Source organism: Protobothrops mucrosquamatus, unplaced genomic scaffold, assembly GCF_001527695.2.
Source record: "Protobothrops mucrosquamatus isolate PMUCROS unplaced genomic scaffold, P.Mucros_1.0 scaffold2, whole genome shotgun sequence".
Taxonomy (NCBI): Eukaryota; Metazoa; Chordata; class Lepidosauria; order Squamata; family Viperidae; genus Protobothrops; species Protobothrops mucrosquamatus.
In genome coordinates this window covers 1,554,172-1,577,698 of record NW_015386389.1, presented here as the reverse complement: position 1 = coordinate 1,577,698, position 23,527 = coordinate 1,554,172, and the positions used below count along the sequence as shown (strand labels likewise).

The 23,527-nt window shown below is 41.9% G+C and overlaps 1 protein-coding gene across 1 annotated transcript in view; it reads right to left on the bottom strand.

The window, feature by feature from the left end:
* Positions 1-21,311, bottom strand: part of RNF219 (ring finger protein 219) — a 39,018-nt gene extending 17,707 nt beyond the window's left edge. The window contains exons 1-4 of the mRNA XM_015832344.1: positions 21,235-21,311; positions 4,820-4,955; positions 2,966-3,057; positions 291-539 (exon numbers count right to left, since the gene is read on the bottom strand). Of these exons, the coding sequence (XP_015687830.1) occupies positions 291-539; positions 2,966-3,057; positions 4,820-4,955; positions 21,235-21,306 (549 nt within the window). The 5' untranslated portion in view covers positions 21,307-21,311. The remainder of the gene's footprint in view (positions 1-290; positions 540-2,965; positions 3,058-4,819; positions 4,956-21,234) is intronic.
* Between the last annotated feature and the right edge of the window lie 2,216 nt (positions 21,312-23,527).

Sequence of the window (23,527 nt, the reverse complement as noted above, 5' to 3'; positions counted from 1 at the left end):
CACAGATAAACCTCCAGGTGGCCTCAACAACTCTCTAAAAGAAGGAAAATGACCAGCTGTCTGCAAGAAATATAAATCCTTCCATTCCCCGCCATCCAGTCAGAGCTGAAGAAGCTTTTTGTATGAGAAGTGAAAAACAAAGAAAGTCCAGTTGCCTCTTGAAAAAGCACCTTTGGGGCCATTACTAGAGCATTACACTTAAGACAATTTGAGGTCCCAATCCTCTTTGACCCATGCCCTGTGAACAGCCAATGCACAGGCGGCCACCTAGTTGCATCAACAGACATTACCTCCATTAATTTTTCCATGTCCTCCTTCACTTTCTCATACATGTCATTTGCAGCCTGCAGCTTCTGGGTCCATGCTGCCAAAGTCTCAGCGTCCACTTTGTGCTCATTGTCCGAGGGCTGTGGACTCTCCTGAGTTCTCTCTGGCACCTGCAGGGTCTCAGGATGTAGGACAGATTTGAGCTGGGACTCCAGGCTGAGGTTTTCTCCTTTCAGAGTTTCCAACTCTTTCTGTAGTGATTCTATCTCATCCTAGTGGATAAAAGGTCCAGAGTGAAGTAGAGACCACAGCTAAAACGGTATCAGCTTAAAGCAGATGAAGCCACGATGTTTTAATTCTCAGGGAGAGCTCTGAAGGGTGGCCACAGGGCAGAATCTGATAAATGTTCTAGATTTAAGTGTGTTTCGCCAAATGACATGTGCATGGATCCCATTAGGAGATACACAATTCTGCTGGATCATATCAAGGGATCATCTTGCCTGGTCATCTTAATTCTGATAGCAGGGTAAGCAGATCTGATTTAGTTGCTGTGCCTGGAGCGGTCCCTGACTTAAAGCAATATAAAAGTTAAGTGTTGAATATATAGTATACATGTTTGCTGGGTATGCCAAGGAAAAGATGAGATCCAGTATTTCAGGCACACAAGTAGTTCACATGGAATAATTTGTTAAATATTTACAAGGAAAACACGAAAGTGATCCAAATAATGGAAGCACTCATGATGAAGAGTTTTGGGGGATAGGTGAGGGCAGGACGGAAGAAAGATGAAATGGCTGGATTGGGTGAGAAGGAGACCCATGTTGTAGCATTTCAGCACATAGATAAACTTTGTTCAAGTGTATCAGGATGTTATTGATTTTTGGCATTTTTCTAAAAGAACAAGGATGTAATAATTACAAGTAGTGCTCAAGTTACGGCCGCAACTGAGCCCAAACTTTATGTTTCCAAGTGAAACATTTGTTGTGAGTTTGTCCCATTTTGTGGCTTTTCTCACCACACTTGTTAAGTTGAATAATTGCATTTGTTAAGTTAGTTAACATGGTTGTTAAGTGAATCTGGATTCCCCACTGGCTTTTGTTTGTCAGGAGGTCGCAAAAGGGCATCACATGACCCTGGGGATGCTGCGACTGTCATAAATAGGAACCACTCGCCAAGTGTCTGAATTTTGATCACGTGACCATGGGGATGCTACAACGGTCGTAATTGTGAAAAACGGCCTTAAGTCACTTTTTTCCAGTGTCGTTGTAACTCTGAATGGTCACTAAAAGAACTGTTGTAAGTCGAGGGCTACACCTGTATATACTTAGGATCTTCAGGGAATCACTGCACGGGTCCCTGATAATTGGGGTGATACTTTTGTTCCAGCCAATAATTTCTATTTTTTTAAAAAGGTACTTCACACTGAAACAGCATTTTTCAACAAGCTTCCAACACGTGCTTAGTAATTTAAGTTTTTAAGAAGAAACTGGACAGCCATTTGTCCGAAATGGTATAGGGTTAGCTGCCTGAGCAGGGGGTTGGACTTGACCTCCAAAGTCCCTTCCAACTTTATTATTATTATTATTATTATTATTATTATTATTATTATTATTATTATTATTATTATTATTATTACTACTACTACTACTACTATTATTACTATTATTATTATTATTATTATAATTCTCCCGGTCATCCCAGAATGTATAGCTAGACCTCAATTTACAGCCTTTTGTTTAGTGACCATTACAACAGCACTGAAAAAAACGGACATAAAACTGACTCCCTTCGCAGCATCCCCAGGGTCATGTGATCAAAATGTCAGCCAATTGGCAACTGGCGTGTATGTATGAAGTCACTCATGTGATCAGCCTTTGGTGACTTTTTTTGACAAGCAAAGTCAGTGGGGGAAGCCAGATTCATTTAACAACCATGTTACTAATTTAACAACGGCAGCAAGTCCCTTAACCACTGCAATAAGAAAGGTCGTAAAGTGGGGCAAAAACCCACTTAACAATTGTCTCGCTTTACCAACAAAATTTTGGGCTCAGTTGTGGTTGTAAGTTGGGGAGCACCCGTCCTACAAATACGCACAATCAAAGCACACACATGAATATGTGTGCGATTTTTTCCTCATGCTCAATTAGAAATAGAATAGAATAGAATAGAATAGAATTAGAGTTGAATAGAATTAGAATAGAATAGAATTAGAATAGAATGCAGAATAGAATAGCATAGAATGCATAATAGAATAGAATTAGAATAGAATGCAGAATAGAATAGCATAAAATAGAATAGCATAGCATAGAATGCAGAATAGAATAGAATAGAATAGAATGCAGAATAGAATAGAGAATAGAATTGGAATAGAATGCAGAACAGAATAGCATAAAATAGAATAGCATAGCAAGCATAGAATGCAGAATAGAGAATAGAATAGAATAGAACAGAATGCAGAATAGAAATAGAACAGAACAGAATAGGAATTCTTTATTGGCCAAGTGTGGTTAGACACACAAGGAATTTATCTCCTATGCAGAGAGCTGCCCCTACCCCTTGCAAAGCTCTTGGTAGATCCTCAGACTCAGCCACATCAATACAAAAAAGCACTTCTGGAGGTACAGAAGCATGCTGTCTCCCATCAGTCGTGCTAATGGATAAAATATTTCTCAAGCAACTCTCTCTGCTGCAGTCGTACCTCATATTCTTTGTGCAGTATCTCCAGTCTGGTTTTGCGAAGCTGTTTTCGGATGGCAGGGCTAAACACCGGGTTGCTTTCGCTCGTTCCTCCTGCAGCAAAATAATTTTTTTTAAAAAAAATAAATAAATCTCATTTCAATGCTATGTTTTGCATACTTGCAGGAAAATCAGATCGGCCTTAAATTGGGCCCACCTTGAAAACAGCTCCGTGAAGCTCTCTCTCTTTACCCCCCATCAAAAATGCTTTTTCCTGTTTCAGCCAGCATTAAAGAAAAAAGAAAAAAGTGGCAACTGCTTCATGGAGGAAAGTTGCAACATGTCAGCCAACAACGAACAGATTTTTATGATCATCATCCTCATCATCATCTAGATTCAATTGGAAATCTGTTCAGAAAAACTAAGTTAACAGGTTGCTGCGCACAGCTCCATGGGTGCATCTCACTATTTCATTGCAGTGATGGGCAATCTGATTTTCAGTATCCAAGCTGGGTCGTTCAACCTCTGGTCCCGGTGAACGGCCCAGATTGGATCCTGCAACATGATCCTGGGACATTTGCCTTTATTCGCAATCCGATTTTCAGTTTAGTTTTTTTTTTTAAAAAGGCTTGCAAGTCATCATCTGAAACTCGCCATGTTTTCTTTCCTCAATTAACTTCCTGAGCAAGGAGAGAGAGAGGGGGTAGAGTGGATACTTAGACTAACTAACTAGCAAATCAGTGAATAAGAGAGGAAGATCAGTGGTTGTCCCAAAAGTGTTTTTTCAAGAGGCAACTGAACTTTCTTGTTCTTCTTTGAAGACGTTACGCTTCTCGTCCAAGAAGTTTCTCAAGTCACCCTGAGGACACCGATAAACCTCCAAGTGGCCTCAAAGTCTCTCTGAAAGAAGGCAAATGACCAGCTGTCTGCAAGGAGTATAAATCCTTCCATTCCCCACCATCCAGTCGGAGCTGAAGAAGCTTCTTGGATGAGAAGCGAAACGTCTTCCAAAGAAAAACAAGAAGAGTCCAGTTGTCTCTTGAAAACACACCTTTGGGACAACCATTGATCTGAGTGACTGAGAATCTCTATAGCCAAAATTAGTGGTTGGACTCACTCATATTTTTTCCCTTCTGATCTCAAGCAAAAGGGCCTCTCCCCATCAAGGACACAAAGGGGTAGTTTTCTCTCTCTGCATTAGGGTATAAAAGAGGGGGTCTTCAAACTTGGCCCTTTTATGACTTGTGGACATAATAATAATAATAATAATAATAATAATAATAATAATAATAATAATAGTAGTAGTAGTAGTAGTAGTAGTAATAATAATAATAATAATAATAATAATAATAATAATAATAATAATAATAATAATAATAATAATAATAATAATAATAAAGTTGGAAGGGACTTTGGAGGTCATCTAGTCCAACCCCCTGCTCAGGCAGGAAACCCTATACCATTTTGGACAAATGGCTGTCCAGTTTCTTCTTAAAAACTTCCAGTGTTGGAGCATTCACCACTTCTGGAGGCAGATTATTCCACTGGTTAATTGTTCTAACTGTCAGAAACTTTCTCCTTAGTTCTAGGTTGCTTCTCTCCTTGATCAGTTTCCATCCGTTGCTTCTTGTCCTGCCTTCAGGTGCTTTGGAGAATAGCTTGACTCCCTCTTCTTTGTGGCAGCCCCTGAGATATTGGAACACTGCTATCATGTCCCCCCTCGTCCTTGTTAAACTAGACATACCCAATTCCAGCAACCGTTCCTTGCTGAGGAATTCTGGGAGTTGAAGTCCACAAGTCATAAAAGGACCAAGTGTGAAGACCCCTGGTATAAAAGAACACTGTACGTATTTAAAGGGAAAGAGAGTTACTTTACCTAGGACCTCTTTGCAAGGATTGTCAGGGGTGATGGGAATCCTACAAGCAGGACACTGGCTGTTGTTCTTCAGCCATACTTCAATACAAATGGAGCAGAAGACATGATTGTTGGCACAGATGACAGGATGGCGGACCTTAGGAGAAAGGAAGCGTAACAGTTAAACCAAAGCATCCATTTGCTTGCAAGAAAGAAAAGGCCATGATTTGGTATTCAAGGAAAAAATGATCCTAAAAAACTGGAAACAAGCTGTCCCCTGGCCAGGCCTACAATGCTAGTATCCAGTCTACAACTGCCTATCTACTCCCCACAAGGGAAGCTCTTACCCTTTCAAATTGTGCCCATCTTCGCAAACGTCAGCTTGAAAACCTCTCCCTTTCCCCTCAGCATGACTGGTTCAGGAATTCTGGGAGTTGAAGTCCACGAGTCATAAAAGAGCCAAGGTTGCCTACCCCTGCCCTAGTGTTACCCTGTTTCCCCGAAAATAAGACCTATCTGGAAAATAAACCCTAGCATGATTTTTCAGGATGCTTGTAATATAGGCCCCAGCTCAAAAATAAGCCCGTTAAGATCGTCAGTCATACGGACACATTTAGTACCGTATTTTCCCCAAAATAACACCTAACTGGAAAATAAACCCTAATGTGTCTTTTGGAGCAAAAAATTAATATAAGACCCAGTCTTATTTACGGGGAAACACAGTATAATTAGTGGAATATAATATAAAAGGCTAACTAGATAGGAGCACTTAGCTCACTTTGGTAAATTAAGTGTCAAGTGTCTGAGTAACGAAACACTTAAAAGGACTTTCAGGCATGTTTTCTCCTAAAAGCATTTATTAAGGTTACAATACGTCAGCACAGCATGGTGGAATGCTTAGGTCTGCTTCTCTTCCGTTACGCATAACATTCCAAACGTTTTCCACTCCCTTATTGTAGGGTCATGGTTCACATCTTCCAATCAACTTGGAAGATGTGATTTACTTCCGGTTTCTTTCTCCCGGGCTATCCTTATGCTCCTCCCTCTTTCCCAGTTGCTGGTTTAACTATATATATACCAGACAGTTCTGCACATTGTCAAAGCAAGAATATACAGTATTTGCAGCGTTGACATCAAGCACATCTGGGCCTAGTTCATGAATGGGTAGTAAACTGAAAAATGCCAAAATTGAGAATGAAGCTTCAAAGCAGAAAAATACCTTGGAAGACGGCAGTGGCTAACCACTTTCTATACTTTTTGGCAAAAACAAAACAAAACAAACCACACAGCCAAGAATCAAACAACTTGAAGAAGAGAAAATAAAGATGCCTTCAAGCATTGCACATTGTACCTCTGTGAACACAAATCACACAGATTTTTTATTTTTGGGGGACTATTGCAGAAAGGGGTTCTGGTACATTCCATATTAATCCTTTGTAACATTCAAGGGCAAACTTAGGATCTTGATATTACTGTCTAACAGAGAAATTGTATTTGGTCAAACTAAGCTCAGAGGTTGTGGTAGATGAATAGGCTGAGCCTGAGGGAGGCGTCAAAGGCGTCATCAGTCATGAGTTCCTGCGTGCCCACCTTAAATTCCTTCTACTCTTATCTACCATCAATTCATTTGGACCTCTAGTGCAGGTAGTCCTCGACTTATGACCACAATGGAGCCCCAAATTTCTGTTGCCAAGTGGGTCATTTGTTAAGCGAATTTTGCTCCATTTGATGACCCTTTTTAACAAACCACTGAGTAAGTTAATAAGTTGGTAACACAGTTGTAAAGTGAATTGGGCTCCCCCTGCTTGTCAGAAGGTTGCAAAAGCAGGGTGGATTTGGTTTAAATCAAGTCAATTTAAATCACGATGTAAAACATGATTTAAATCACTAGTAAAAAGGCTTGATTTAAATCAACTCAATTTAAATCATAATTTTTAAGGAGCAACTGTCATCTCTGTCCTGCAGCGGCTCTTCCTCTGACCCGCTATTGACTCACCGACAGTCCCATTCACTTTAATGGGACGTCTGGTGATGCGGCAATGACACCACAAGGTGAGGGACGTGGCGGGCAGCAGGTGAGTGGATGCCTGCTAACAGGCTGCCATGATGGATCTGAAATGACAGGTGCTCTTTAAATATAAGGACTCGTTCTTGCTGGTAGTTAGATTCTTTAATATTATTTGCAAACAAAATGAAGGTTTCCTATTTAGAATAATAAGCTGTAGGGTTAGTAAAACAGTGATATCAGAACCGATTTTAGGTTAATAGGTTAATCACACATAGTTGGAGAACTACTCAAATTCTTTTATTTAACTAGAACACTTAGAGCCTGGTACAGATGCATTTCTCTGCAAACAATCATACAGTTTGTAGTGTACACAGATTTGCAAAACAATGGGATGAAGGGATATTCCTGAACGTTGTTTTACGATTTATCTCATGGTTACTGTGAAATTGTGTGAATGTATCAATGCAGTGCATGTTATCTCAGCTTGCACAGCTTGGATTCATTGAATGAGCTTACCAAAAATGTAAATATTGCAAAATATACAGCCTCGTGCTACATAACTAAGCTCCATTTCATGCTGAATAAACTAAATTATTACTGTATCTTTACTCCAAATAAATTTGATAAAAATAAAAAAACCTGATTTAAATAAAAACAATCCGATTTTTTTTAAAAAAAACACCATTGATTATTATCCACCCTGTGCAAAAGGGAATCACATGATCCCAGGAGACTGCAACCGTCGTAAGGATGAGTCAGTTGCCAAGCATCTGAATTTTGATCATGTGACCATGGGGATGCCACACGGGTCTTAAGTGTGAAAAAAGGTCGTAAATCACCTTTTTTTCCAGGGCTGTTGTAACTTCGGTCACTAAGTGAACTGTCGTAAGCTGAGGACTACCCGTCATGTCCTCTCAAGCAGGTCAACAGTAATTGGCTCCAGACTTAGAAGACAATAAAGCAAAGGCAAATTTCATCTCCCATGCATCTTTTCAGGTTTAAAGATAGCTAGATAAATGGAAGTGTAGTCATTGCTCCAATACATAGTAAAATGTTACAATAAAGTTTCACTACCTGCCTTTTCAAATAAGTAAATAGGCACATTATGTTATATTGGATATTGCTTGTAGAGCGCTCAAGCCTGCAATAAATCTTTATATCCATTTGAAGTGCCTTGGATCTTTTGATTTCCCTGGCCTTTTGACAGTGGTCTAGCTTAGGCATTTGTGCAAGGTACAGTACAGTATGACTTGTCCAGTCATTCATTTCGACAACAGCACATTTTAATCACAGCCTGATCTTGCGTATGCAAGAGACAGAAGGTAGGAAACATGTCAGCAACAGACTCTGGCAGCAATCTGAAGCACAACATTAAATCAGGTGTTGCAAAATTATTTAAGTTACCGAGGGATCTTATTGTTAACTGGGTAATGATGCTGGCTGGGGAATTCTGGGAGTTGAAGTCTAGACATTTTTAAAGAGTCAAGGTTGAGGAACACCGCAATAACAACAACAACAACAACAACAATAATAATAGTTGGAAGGGACCTTGGAGGTCTTCTAGTCCAACCCCCTGCTCAGGCAGGAAACCCTATATCAGTGGTTCTCAACCTTTTTAATGCTGCGACCCCAACCGGTCGTAAGTCGAGGACTAAACCGGTCGTAAGTCGAGGACTAAACCGGTCGTAAGTCGAGGACTACCCAACCGGTCGTAAGTCGAGGACTTTCCCTGCCCGGGAACGCCGCGCATGCGTGGTTCCGCCCCCTGCGCTGGCCGAGGCGTAGCTGGCAAGCGGCAGAGACGGAGCAGGCCGACCACCAGATGGCCCAGCCCAAGGGAGGTAAGGCACCCGCCGGAAAAGGGGAAAAAAATGGCGGACAAAAAAAATGGCGGACAGCCTTGCTTGGCGACCCTCATGAAATGGTCGATCGACCCCAAATGGGGTCCCGACCCACAGGTTGAGAACCACTGCCCTATATCATTTCAGACAAATGGCTGTCCAGTCTCTTCTTAAAAACTTCCAGTGCTGAAACTTTCACAACTTCTGGAGGCAGGTTGTTCCACTGATTAATTGTTCTAACTGTCAGGAAATTAGGCAAATGCCATACTTGCCTGTGGCCTCGCGGTTTCCACAGAAAGTTCATAACCAATAAAAAAAAAAGACATTTATATTTGGCTTTGTCTGAGACAGCTCGGTGTTGTCAAAACAACTGCTGCCTCAACAATAGAGGATTTTAAAACTTACTGGAAATTTAAAAAAATCCAAAAATCAGATTGCGCATTTCTTTCTAAGAAAGATCACTTTAAAAAATTCTGTCTTCTTTTATTGGCATTTTCAATTGACTCTGTCAACCAGAAATGGACAGGTGGTATAAATGTCTCAGCACTTCTGCAAAGTGTTGGATCAGAACATGATTAGATGAGAAAGGACAGGTAGTCTTTAGCGACCAAAGCTACAGCAAAAAAAGTAACCGATGGCCACTTTTCACACTTTATGACCATTGCAGCATGCCCATGGTCATGTGATCAAAATTCGGGCGCTTGGACACTGGCATAGATTTATGACAGTTGCATTGTCCCGGGATAACCATTCGTAACTTCCCAGTTTGTTTCCGACAATGGTGGAAGCCTGATTTGCTGAACAGCCACATGCAAGTTCCCTTAGCAACAGCAATGATTCACTTTAACAACTGTAGAAAAAATGGCCATAAGACGGGGCAAAACTCACTGAACTCTTGTTTCACTTAGAAAGGAAAGTTTTGGGCTCAGCTGTGATCGTAAGTCAAAGGCACCGCTGTTCTGTCCCAGCCTACGTGAGTCCTTGTTATACTCACAAGGAGAAAATCCTCTTCCAAGAAACAGGCAGGAACCGCAAGAAAAAACCAACCCCTTTTATTCTCACAGACCTGAGTCAATGTCCAAGGCAAACAAACACAGTCCACAGAAACTCGATACTCAACACGAACGGTTACCTTCGGCAACCAGCACCTCCCACAACTTCCCTTTTATAATTCAGCCAAGGCGTGGCTTCCTAATGCCTTCTCCTTTGCCTTTGGAGCCGCCCCATTGCATTCCTCTGTCCTACTCGCTTCTCCTTCCTGCGCATTCGTGCATCCGTGATTTGTCCCAACTGTTCTTCATCACTGTCCAACTCAGGCTCCCAGCACAGCTGTGTCTCAGCCTGAGCGCGAGTAGAGGGTCCAGGCTCCTCGTCCGACTGTAAGTCTTGGAGCTCCTCAGAGCCTCCTTCTGACTCTAATGTCACTCCAAGTCCCTCCTCCTCATCTGATTCCTCAGACTCAGCTGCCGGATCCACTGGCTGGCGAGGAATCACGACAACTGCTACCAGAGTCCTTGTAGGTAACTGGATATGGGTTACCACTTTTTAGAAAATTAAACCTACAAACCTTTCTTCAGACAGCCCATCATTTCCCTTCTTGAAGATACAAAGAACACATACTTTTCTTGCACGTGTGTTTAAATGCCCAATCGGTATGCATTGAGCAGTTTATCAGAGAAAGAGAAATCAATGTATTTTCTAAACCAGGGGTAGGCAACCTTGGCTCTTTTATGACTCGTGGACTTCAACTCCCAGAATTCCGGAGCCAGCCATGCTGAGGGGAAAGGGAGAGTTTCCAAACTGAGCCATGCTGGCTCAGGAATTCTGGGAGTTGAAGTCCACAAGTCATAAAAGAGCCAAGGTTGCCTACCCCTGTTCTAAACCATTGCAGGCAGCCCTCAACTTACAACCCACAACTGAGTCCAGAATTTCTGTTTCTGAGTGAAACAGAGATCAGTGAGTTTGGTTAAGTGAGTTTTGCCCCATTGTTACAACCTTTCAGTTGTGAAGTGAATCACGGCAGTTGTTAAATGAGTAACAGGGTTGTTAAGTGAAATTGCCTTCCCCGTTGGCTTTGCTTGTCAGACGGTCAGAAAAGGGGATCCCATGATCTTGGGACACTGCAACCATCGTAAATATGTTGGTAACGTCAGTTACCAGATATTTGGTAACGTCAGTTACCAAATATCTGAATTTTGATCACATGACCATGGGGATGCTGCAACGGTCGTAAGTATGAAAAACAGTCATAAATCGCTTTTTTCAAGGCCATTGTTGTAACTTTGAATGGTGGCTAAATGAACTGTCGCAAGTTGAGGACTACCTGTAATATCCTATCAAGCGGGTCACCAGTAATTGGCTCAAGACTTAGAACACAATAAAGCAAAGTCAAATTTCATCTCCCATGCAACTTTTCAAGTTTAAGGGTAGCTAGATAAATGGAAGTGTAGTCATTGCTCCAATACACAGTAAAATGTTACAATAAAGTTTCATTATCTGCCATTTCCACCTAATGAGAAGGAAGGACTCACTGGAGAAGAGCCTAATGCTGGGAAAGATTGAGGGCAATAGAAGAATGGGACGACAGAGAATGAGGTGGCTGGATGGAGTCACTGAAGCAGGAGGCGTGAGCTTAAATGGACTCCAGAAGATGGTAGAGGACAGGAAGGCCTGGAGGAACGTTGTTCATGGGGTCGCGATGGGTCGGACACGACTTTGCAACTAACAACAACAACATCCTGCCTTTTCAAATAAGGAAACAGGCACATTAATTTTCATTATGTTATTTTGCAGGGGTTCCCAACCCCCGGTCCATGGACCTGTACCGGGCCGTGGCATGCCAGCAACTGGTCTACATAAACAAGCAAAGCCCCATCCATGGGATGTAGTTAGCACACAAAACCATGTACTCTCTGGTCCGTGGAAAAACCTTTCTACACGGAACCGGTCCTTGGTGCCCAAAAGGTTGGGGACCTCTGTTATATTGGATATTTTTGTTGAATAAAATCTAAGTCAAAAGAATCCAGAAAGAAGATAAAAATCAATAATTTCCCAATTTTAGCCATACTACTGAAGAATTCACTCCGCCGATTTTCCTTCTCCCTCTAGGCAAAAAAAACAAAACAAAACCCAGAGCTTTCCCTAAAGAGCAAAAAAGTTTTATTAATCCTGCTGAGATGTTCCCAATGCAAGGAACATAACTATCTTTACACAGTATGCAATTCTGTGTAAGATAAAATTCATCGGACCGTGGAGAATTAGGTTTTAAACGCTGATAACTTAACAAGATGCTTATGTATTTTCCTCAAAGAACAAACAGTTTAGAGAAATAACTTTCTGAAGGACGTTGCTAATAAGATTTCTCTTTAATTGAAAATCCTGCACAAAATCCTTCGGGATTCAGCATTTCAGGAAAACTCTGCATTGGTCAACGACACTTGCCCTCTATAAAAGCACTCCTTCTGATCTCTAAAGTTACTTTTAATCCCCAAAGTCTTTGCTATTTATGCTCCTAAATTCTCCTCCTTTCCAGCAGATTGAAGATGTAACATGAAATTAAACACAAGCCTTATTTCTCAAGTGTTGTGACCTGTCGTTCTCAAATTCAAATTACCTTTAAGTTGAGTTTGACCCCAAGTGTCTTATCTCCATGAGGTTTCTCAAAGCTGTTCTCATTTTGAGAACTTCTCAGGTAGTCCCCCATCCAAGTATTAACCAGAATTGAACTTGGTTAGCTTTTATATAGCCACTTATAATGCCCTGTGTCGGGTCTCCAAACTTGGCAACTTTAAGACTTGTAGACTTCAACTCCCAGGATTCCTCAGCCAGCCATGCTGTTGAAGTTCACAAGTCTTAAAAATTGTCAAGTTTGGAGACCCCTCTCCTACAGTATGTGTACAGGTAGTCCTCAGTGTCCATGACCCTGGGACACGGCAACTGTCATAAATATGAACCAGTTGTCAAACATCTGAATTTTGATCATGTAACCGTGAGGATGCTGCAACAGTCGTGTGAAAAACAGTCATAAGTCACTTTTTTTCATTGCCATAGTAACTTCGGACGGTCACTAAATGAGCTGTTGTAAGTCAAGGAAAACCTGTACAGTGATATATCCCAATGGCATTAAAGCAGGGGTCTTCAAACCTGGCCACTTTACGACTTGTGGACTTCAACTCCCAGAATTCCCCAGCCAGTCATTCTGGCTGGGGAATTCTGGGAGTTGAAGTCCACAAGTCTTAAAGTGGCCAAGTTTGAGGACCCCCTGCATTAAAGGGTTGAACTAGGTCAGGGGTAGGCAACCTTGCCTCTTTTATGACTCGTGGACTTCAACTCCCAGAATTCCTGAGCCAGCCATGCTGAGGGGAAAGAGAGAAGTTTCCAAGCTGAGCCGTGCTGGCTCAGGAATTCTGGGAGTTGAAGTCCACGAGTCATAAAAGAGCCAAGGTTGCCTACCCCTGAACTAGGTGATCACCTCAAAGTGAAAAGAGGGAAGGGGATTGCTGAGATAGCCAATTTGCACAGCACAAGTCAAGGAATCAGTTTTACAAACTTCACAACCCTTGTGACATGAATTCTGTTTATCATACCTAAATAGAAAAAAAAAAAACCAACGCAGAAAGCTGGAAGTGATCCCCTCCCCCCATTGACTGGATGGCATAGGAGAGAGGGAAAAAAGTGATAATTGTATTTCCATTCAAATTTGACACATGAAACTAAGAAGCTAGAAATCAGGCAGCGACAATTTCAAGACTGATTTTCTGCATAAATCATTTATGAAATCCACTTGCCTCCAGGTGGAGACTTTCACCTGAAGCAAAATAGACCATGACTTAAAGGTAGAGCAATTGAAGCTTAAGCTTATTGAAACTAAGCAGTCCTGGGTCAGCCTAACACTTAGATCAGGGGTGGGCAACCTGGGCTCTTTTATGACTTGTGGACTTCAACTCCCAGAATTCCTGAGCCAGCCATGCTGAGGGGAAAGGGAGAGGTTTCCATGCTGAGCCGTGTTGGCTCAGGAATTCTGGGAGTTGAAGTCCACGAGTCATAAAAGAGCCAAGGTTCCCTACCTCTGACCACTTACACCAGTTCATTTAGTGACCAAAGTTACAACAGCACTGGAAAAAGTGACTTATGACCAGTTTTCACACTTAACAAACATTGCAGCAGCCTCCTGGTCACGTGATCAAAATTCAGACGGTTGGCAACTGACTCATAGTTATGACCGTCGCAGTGTCCCCAGGGCCATGTAATCCATCTTTTGTGACCTTCTGACAAGCACAGTCAAAGAGAAAGCCAGATTCACTTAACAACAGTGTCCCTAACTTAACAGCTGCACTGATTCACTTCACAACTGTGGCAAGAAAGGTCGTAACGCAGGGCAAAATTCACTTGACTGTCTCACTTAGCAACAAAAATTGGCGGCTTAACTATGGTCGTATGCTGAGCACTACTGTACCTATAAGCCTGGGTCTCTTGAATGAACCTAGGTATATACACACATGCACTGAGTTGCTAACACAAATATGAAATAAGAACGCACAACCGTTCCTTAGGATTGCACATGCATGTCAATCAAGCAGTTTAAACATAAGGGGTCTTTGCTTCTCTCTGAGCTTGGTGTTTTTTTTCTTGCAGAGGTTTCGTTACCCAAACTAGGTGCACTGATGATGTTATCTAGTTTGGTAATGAAACATCTGCAAGAAAAAAAAACCACCCAGCTCAAGAAAGCATCAAGGACCCCCCCCCCTTCAACCTCGACATACAAATATTCTCCTCAGGGCTGGCTGAGGAATTCTGGGAGTTGAAGTCCACAAGTCTTAAAGTGGCCAAATGTGGAAACCCCTGCTTTAAAGAGACTTTTTCAACTCGGGGATCAACTGTAACTTCAAACAGTCACTCCATTAATGGTTTTAAGTCAAGGACTATGTCGTGTTTTTGTTTTTTTTTCACTTTTCATTTTCTAGGTAGAGGGATAAGTAAACAACACGCTCGCCTCAGTTTCATAAACATGTTTTGGAAACTATGTGGGGTGTCTCATCAAGAACACCGATGGCTTACATCCAGGGTGTGTTTCTTTTCCCCCTGACTTCCTTCTTTCGGTAGAAACTCCCAAACAGCCTCCCAACCCAATGTTTTCTCACTGGCAGAATAAGTAAAATCTGCTTCAGAGGTTCTTCAAAATATCACAGGGGTGCTTGGTGAGAGGGGGGAATTGGCAGAGAAGATTGCCTGTCTTTCTTTTATTTTGGCTAGAAACAGGGGTAGGCAACCTTGGCTCTTTTATGACTCGTGGACTTCAATTCCCAGAATTCCTGAGGCAGCCATGCTGAGGGGAAAGGGAGAGGTTTCCAAGTTGAGCCATGCTGGCTCAGGAATTCTGGGAGTTGAAGTCCACGAGTCATAAAAGAGCCAAGGTTGCCTACTCCTGGGCCAGAAGATCCTAAGTAGGATTTTACCTCAGGAGGGTTTCTGCTGGCAGAGGAAAAAAATAATGGAGGCAAGCCATCTGTAGAACAGATAGTCTTTGACTTACAACAGTTCATTTAGTGACCGTTCAAAGTTACAACGGCACTGAAAAAAGTGACTTATGGCTGTTTTCCCCCGGTTACGACCTTTGCAGCATCCCCATAATCATGTGATCAAAATTCAGATGCCTGGCAACTGGTTCATACTTATGACCGTTGCTGTGTCCCAAGATCATGTGATCACCTTTTGCAACCTTCTGACAAGCCATGGGGAAGCCAGATTAACAACAACTGGGTGACCAACTTATCAACTTCAGTAATTTATGATCTTAAGACCTGCATCAGACCTAGTCACCCGCTTAGGACTGCAGATCTATAAATGCATTTTATTTATACTTCATATTTCTTAACCTGCCCATCTCCCTCCCTTCTGCATTCCTGATCCAGAGATGCTTTTCAGTGCTGGAAGTTAAATCTTTTTTTTTTTTCACTCACAAATCCCTCCAGTTCCCCTCCCATTCTTCAGAAAGAGAGAGGGTTTGGGTTTTTTTAGATTCAAATGAGCAATTGTGCTGGTTTTTTGTTTTTTTCAAAACTGAAAATCACCTAGAGAGATTCCTGTCTTTACACCTGCCCATTCCTGAGCTAAACAAATAGATCTTTGTCCTTAAATCATTGTTTCTCAACCTTGACAATTTTAAGGCATGTGGACTTCAACTCCCAGAATTCCACAGCCAGCAATGCTGGCTGTGGAATTCTGGGAGTTGAAGTCCACATGCCTTAAAATTGTCAAGGTTGAGAAACACTGCAAATTATACTCCAAGCAACTCTGATGAAAGAAATAGGCTACATGATAATGACCCAACCCCATATATAATTGACAATATTAAACTAATAATGAGAAGGAAGGACTCACTGGAGAAGAGCCTAATGCTGGGAAAGATTGAGGGCAATAGAAGAAGGGGACGACAGAGAATGAGGTGGCTGGATGGAGTCACTGAAGCAGTAGGCGTGAGCTTAAATGGACTCCAGAAGATGGCAGAGGACAGGAAGGCCTGGAGGAACGTTGTCCATGGGGTCGTGATGGGTCGGACACGACTTTGCAACTAACAACAACAACAAATCCATACATTAGCCTATTTTCTATATAGAATATAAACTGAAAATCATTTAAAGGTTCCTAACACCTGCCCATTCCTGAGCTAAGCCAATACATCATGGTTCTTAAATTATACTCCAAACTCGGGAAAAATGAAATATGTTACACAATAATGACTCAACCGCACTTATAATTGCCAATATTAAACCAATACCATCCATACTTCAGCCTATTTCCCATATAGAATATAAAGCAAAACAAACTGCTATTCTGAGCATTCGGCTACAAAGTTAGGAGTTTGTGAATCTTATTCTCACTGTGGGAGAGAACCATAAGGAAGATGCTTATTCTGGTCTATGACTGCAATAAAGATTTGATTAGTTTTTGCCTTCTTTCTTGAAAATGAAACATTCATAGCACAGGACCAGTGTTCTAGTAAAATAGGGCTTGAATTTTGGGCCTGGGATCAGAAAGAAGCATGTTCAAATCTATTTGACAATGGAATTAACTTGATTTGGGGCCAGTTTTCTCTCTCAGCTCAATTTACTTTATTGGACTGGAGATAAAAAAAATTAAGAGCATGCTATTATACATATTGCCCTAAGCTCCAAGAAGGCAGGGAGTTAATAAATAATGATAATTATGTGTTTATCTCAGATTACGGTAACACCCACCGTGATGAATTCTCACCAAAAAATATTCAAAATATGCAAGTATACTGGCCAGACTAGAATCCGATGTACATTTAAGATACCGTAATACAGCTGGAATCAAATGACAGGGGCTTCCTGTTAGTTCTGCTTTTGCTTTTTCAGGATAAGTGAAAATCCACTTCCTCTTGTATGAGCCAGCTCATTGTCTATAGCCAGAATGCTGGCTGGGGTATTCTGGGAGTTGAAGTCCACATATCTTCAAGTAGCCAGGATTGAGAAACACCGGACTCTAGTCTTCATCAGAGACCAGGTTGGATGTGTAGCATTGAAGGAAGCAAGTTTGTTAACTCTACAAGAAGGGCCTTTTCGCCTGTGGAAGTGTGCGGCAGCAGCCGAAAAAGCTAACACAATCCTTGGTTATATAAACACAGGCATAAATCAAAATCACGTATTAGTACCGCTTTATAAAGCCTTAGTAAGACCACACCTGGAATACTGCATTCAGTTTTGGCCACTACAGATCCCCAAAATTTTGAGACTTTGGAAAAAGTGCAAAGAAGAGCAACTAAGATGATTAAAGGCCTGGAGAATAAAACATATGAAGAACGCTTGCAGGATTTGGGTTTGGCTAGTCTAGAGAAAAGAAGGACTAGGAGGGACATGATAGCAGTCTTCCACTATTGGAGAAGCTGCCACAAAGAGAAGGGGATCAATTTATTTTCTAAAGCACCAGAGAGCAGGACAAGAAACAACGGATGGAAACTAATCAAGGAGAGAAGCAACCTGGAATTAAGGAGAAACTTCCTGACAGTTAGAACAATTAACCAGTGGGACAGCCTGCCTCCAGAAGTTGTAGGTGCTTCATCACTGGAGATTTTTAAGAAGAGACTGGACAGTCACTTGTCTGAAATGGGATAGGATATCCTGCTTGAGCAGAGAGCTGGACTAGAAGACCCCCAAGGTCCCTTCCAACTTTATTCTGATTCAACTACTTCCTAAGGAGTGGTAGACTCCATTGCTGCTTAATTAGGCAATGGTAAAAACTGCAGTTAGTCCGAATCTTACAAAAATAAGAGTTCAAAATTTATGTTGCTAAGCAAGACAGTGGTTGAGTTTTGCCCCACTTTATGACCGTTCTTGCTGCAGTTAAGTAAATCACTGTGGTTGTTAAGTTAGTAATAACAGTTGTTAAGTTAGTTGGTTGTTAATCGAATGTGGCTTTCTCACTGACTTTGCTTGTCAGGTAACAGGTCACAAAAGGTGATCACAAGAGCACCGGGACCTTTGCAACCATCATAAATATAAGTCAGTTGCCAAGAGTCTGAATTCTGGTCACGTGACCCTGGGGATGCTGCAGCAGTGGTAAATGTGAAAAATGGTCCTAAGTCACATTTCCCAGCACTCCTGCAACTCTGAACAGTCACTAAATGAATAGCTTTAAATGGAGGACTACCTGTAGTGTTACATCAGACCGTTAGTAGACCTTAATACTATTTTGACATTCTTTTATCCTTATTTATTACATCTTTAAGTGTTCCTTCTATACAGAAAAGGGAAGAAAAATGATGCAATTAATATTTTTAAGTCGAAATGAAACAGATGAAAAGATGAGAGAAGTAACCTAGAACTAAGGAGAAACTTCCTGACAGTTAGAACAATTAACCAGTGGAACAACCTGCCTCCAGAAGCGGCGAATGCTCCAACACTGGAAGTTTTTAAGAAGAGACTGGATAGCCATTTGTCCGAAATGGTATAGGGTTTCCTGCCTGAGCAGGGGGTTGGACTAGAAGATCTCCAAGGTCCCTTCCAACTTTATGGATCATCGCACAGTCAGCCAGATGTTCAGACTGGATTTGGCATTTTGTCTACCTATCGAGTCCTTACCCAGGACCTGGGATAGGCAGATGTGGATGTTTGATGGTATTACAGATATCGTCGCAGGATGGAAGCAGTTCCTAGTAAGGCCGCCTTTTGCGATTGACTAATGGCGAATTTGTCAATGCCGATGGTGTTCAAGTGGTGCTCCAGTTGGTTTGGGATTGCACCCAAGGCGCCTATTACTATTGGTACTACCCTTGCTTGCTTTTGCCACAGTCTTTCTATTTCTATTTGTAGGTCTTTGTATTTTGTTGTCTTCTCCAGTTCTTTCTCGTCTATTCTGCTGTCTCCAGTATTATCATCATCATCATCATCATCATATTGCCTCTGCGTCAGTGATTGTATTGTGGCACGATGGCTCAGTGGTTAAAAATGCTGAGCTTGACAGCTGGAAAGCTGACAACCCGGATTCGATACGGGAGCAATGGGCTGACTCCCGTTCCTTGCCCCAGCTCCTGTCCACCTAGCATGAGAACGCGAGTAGATTAACAGGTACCACTTTGGTGGGAAGGTAACAGTGTTCTGTGCATCTTTGGTGTGTAGCCATCCTGGCCACACATGACCCCGGAAAATGTCGGCCAAGAAACGGAGATAAGCACCAAACTAGATTCTGGAGGGAAACCTTTTATCTTTATCTTTTTGCAAAGGTAAAGGTAACCTTTACCTAATAAAACAATTTCTTAGAAGCCAATTCAGGAGGGAGAACTCAATAATGGACCGAGCCATCAGGAGAACAGTTCCCAATTCTGGAAAAAAAAAAAAAAAAAAAGAGAGAGAGAGAAAAGTCTTCCTTCCTTGGGCAATGACAGTCACAGTCTCATCTAAGAGAAAAACTGGAGACCTTATCTTATAATAATAAAGTTGGAAGGGACCTTGGAGGTTATCTAGTCCAACCCCCAGCTCAGGCAGGAAACCCTATACCATTTCAGACAAATGGCTGTCCAGTCTCTTCTTAAAAACTTCCAGTGTTGGTGCATTCACCACTTCTGGAGGCAGGTTGTTCCACTGGTTAACTGTTCTCATAAATTTAACAAACCCAGAAGGATAAGGGACAGCGGATAAGCCACAGCAGATCAGAGAAAGCGCAGACAGTAACACAGATCTGAAATCACTGTAGCTCAGAATGAGCCGTCCCTACCGGTTTACATTTACCGACCTTCAAATCTTCTCACGCTTTTTGAACTTAGAAGAAAAGTGAGGGAAACCCAACGAACTTCAACTTCAAGAGGAAGAGGAGCCTTTCAGCAACCAATGCAGGTAGTCCTCGACTTACAACAGTTGATTTGGCGACCGTTCAAAGTTACAGCACCAGAAAAAAGGTGACTTATGAGCATTTTTCACCATTACACCTTTTGCAGCATCCCCACAGTCTTGTGGTCAACACTGACATGCTTGGTAACTGGTGTTTATATTTATGATGTTTTGCTGTGTCCCGGTGTCCTGTGATCACCTTTTAAGCAACAGGGGAAGCCTACTTAACAACCAAAAGAACTGCAGCGATTCACTTCACAACTCTGGCAAGAACGGTTTGCAAAACAGGGCAAAACTCACTTAACGTATACGTCTCACTTAGCAACCGAAATCTGGGGCTCAATTCGGGTCGTTAAGCCCGAGGACTACCCGTTATGGGCTAGCGATAGACGGTGGCTCTCGCTCCCCCCCCCCCCGTCATTCGGCCTACCTTGTTTCTACAACCTCAGTTGAGAACCTACCAACAGGTTACCCACAACTACTGACAAAAAAAAGCTACAATCCTGAAGTCCTCTGAATGAATCGCCCACCCAAGAAGGAAACATACAAGACGGGGGGGGAGAGAGAGAGAGAAAGGGGGGGGGGTTTCTTCCTTCCAGGTCTCTCCTTTCCTTGCAAGGGGATTTCCTGAAGCTCCGCTGCATTTGCACGGCAGCAAGAATCATTCTAATATATATATATATATATACATATATATATATATATATATATATATATATATATATATATATATATATATATATATATATATTAGAATGATTCTTGCTGCCGTGCAAATATATATATATATTTTTTCGGAAGCCGATAATTGAAGTAACACTTGGAAAGCGGAAATAGAGCTTCCCCCCGAAAGCAGAATCCCCGTTTTGCTTCCCATGCCATGCCACCTACCTAAGGCCTTCCCTCCTGCCTCGGAAAAGCCACCGCAGCCTCTTAAGCTTTCGGCGAGCCGTTTCCAAAGCTGGAATGTAGAAATAATCGCCCATTCAAAGCCACGCGAGAAAGGGGGGTGGAAGGGATGGGAGGGTGAGGAGGAGGAGAAAAAGAAGAAAGAACGCGTGGGATTAAAAGCGCTTCTCCTCCTCTTCCCCCCCCCACCGAGGGGGGGGGCTTTTTCTCCTGCGTCCCACGCGCATTTTTGCAAGGGAGTGGGGCGTCGGCGCCGGACACGTTCCACGCCGCGCGGTCCCTTTGTAAAAACAAAAAACAAAAAAACCCCAAAACGGCGAGGGTGGCGTTTACCTTTCCCAGGCAAATGTGGCAAGTGATGGGCAGCGTGAGAGACAATGTAACACTCTGAACGTTCTGAGCCATTGTGACGTTTCGAATCCCGCGAGCGTGAAAGTTCCAACCCACAAAAGCTGCAAGCGCCGCAGCAGGGACGGAAAGGGGAACCCCTCGCGCTTCCAACTCTCACGCTGCTTAAGGGCTTCGCGTACGGCGAGCCACCGGGGCCAATTTCCTCCGTGAGAAGAGAACGCTTTCCCCTCTCCTCCTCCCCCCCCCCACTCACCCGAACTCTCCTCCTCGAAAGGGGCGGGGCTGAGAGACAGGAGCTCCTCGAGCGCCACGGCGGGTGGCTCTTAGGGAAATTACCCTCCTCTCTGACCGTTTTTGAAATAAAAATAATAAAATATACTCGGGGCAATTTGGGATTCGTTTCACTCCAAATGCAAAGCTGGGAGACGTAGAGAGTGATCGGAAAGTTGGGTTTTCTATAACTGAATCTTTTTCGAATAACCTGGAAGACGATCCTAAATTGTCAGAATAGAATAGAATAGACAATATGGAAGAGAGAACAGAACAGAACAGAACAGAATAGAATAGAATAGAATAGACAATATGGAAGAGAGAATAGAATAGAATAGAATAGAATAGAATAGAACAGAATAGAAGAGAGAATAGAAGAGAATAGAATAGAATAGAATAGACAATATGGAAGAGAGAACAGAACAGAACAGAACAGAACAGAATAGAATAGAATAGAATAGAATAGAATAGAATAGAATAGACAATATGGAAGAGAGAACAGAACAGAACAGAATAGAATAGAATAGAATAGAATAGAATAGACAATATGGAAGAGAGAATAGAATAGAATAGAACAGAACAGAACAGAATAGAATAGAATAGACAATATGGAAGAGAGAATAGAATAGAATAAAATTAGAATAGAATAGACAATATGGAATAGAATAGAATAGAATAGAATAGAATAGACAATATGGAAGAGAGAATAGAATAGAATAGAATAGAATAGAATAGAATAGAATAGAATAGAATAGAATAGACAATATGGAAGAGAGAATAGAATAGAATAGAATAGAATAGAATAGAATAGAATAGAGACAATACGGAATAGAATAGAATAGAATAGAATAGAATAGAATAGAATAGAATAGAATAGAATAGAATAGAATAGAATAGAATAGCGGAAGGGACCTTGTAGGTCATCTATCCAACCTCCTGCCCAAGCAGGAGTCCCAACACCATTTCTGATAGATGGTAGTCCAGTCTCTTCTTGAAAGCCTGAAGTGATGAAGCACCAACAACATCTGAAGGCAAATTGTTCCATTGGTTGATTGTTCTCACTGTCAGGAAATTTCTCCTTATTTCCAGGTGGAATCATTCCTTGATCAGTTTCCATCTGTTATTCCTTGTCTGGCCTTCAGATGCTTTGGAAAATAGGTTGACCCTCCTCCTCTCTGTGGCAGCCCCTCAAATATTGGAACACTGCTGTCATGTCTCCCCACTCCTTCTCTTCTCTAGACTAGCCATGTATTCTCTTAAATTCCATAATAATCTAGTAATAGAGCCAATTTTACAGTTTAAGTCAAGAATTTAGGGCAGGGTAGTCTAATATTTAACTTGCTAAGTTAACGGTTTGGGGATACAAATTATGGGTGGATGTCTATGAAGATTCTCAGTCATCCAGGTCTTCAAAGAAAAACAAGAAAGTCCAGTTGCCTCTTGAAAAGCACTTTTGTATAAACAGAGGCATAGAATCAAGATCACGTGAAGTATTAGTGCCGCTTTATAAAGCCCTAGTAAGACCACACCTGGAATATTACAACCAATTTTGGTCACCATACTACAAAAAAGATGTTGAAAAAAGTTTAGAGAAGAGCAACTAAGATGATCAAAAGCCTGGAGACTAAAACATACGAAAAACGGCTGCAGGACTTGGGTTTGGCTAGTCTAAACAAAAGAAGAAATAGGGGTGACATGATAGCAGTATTCCAGTATTTGAGGGGCTGCCACAAAGAAGAGGGGGTTAAATTATTTTCCAAAGCACCAAAGGGCAGGACAAGGAACAATGGTTGGAAAATGACCAAAGAGAGAAGCAACCTGGAATTAAGGAGAAACTTCCTAACAATGAGGACAATTAACCAGTGGAACAGCTTGCCTTCAGAAAGGGCAGTCCATCATTGGAGGTTTTTAAGAAGAGACTAGACAGTCATTTGTCTCAAATGGTATAGGTTTTCCTGCTCGAACAGGTGGCTGGACTAGAAGACCTCCAAGGTCCCTTCCAGCT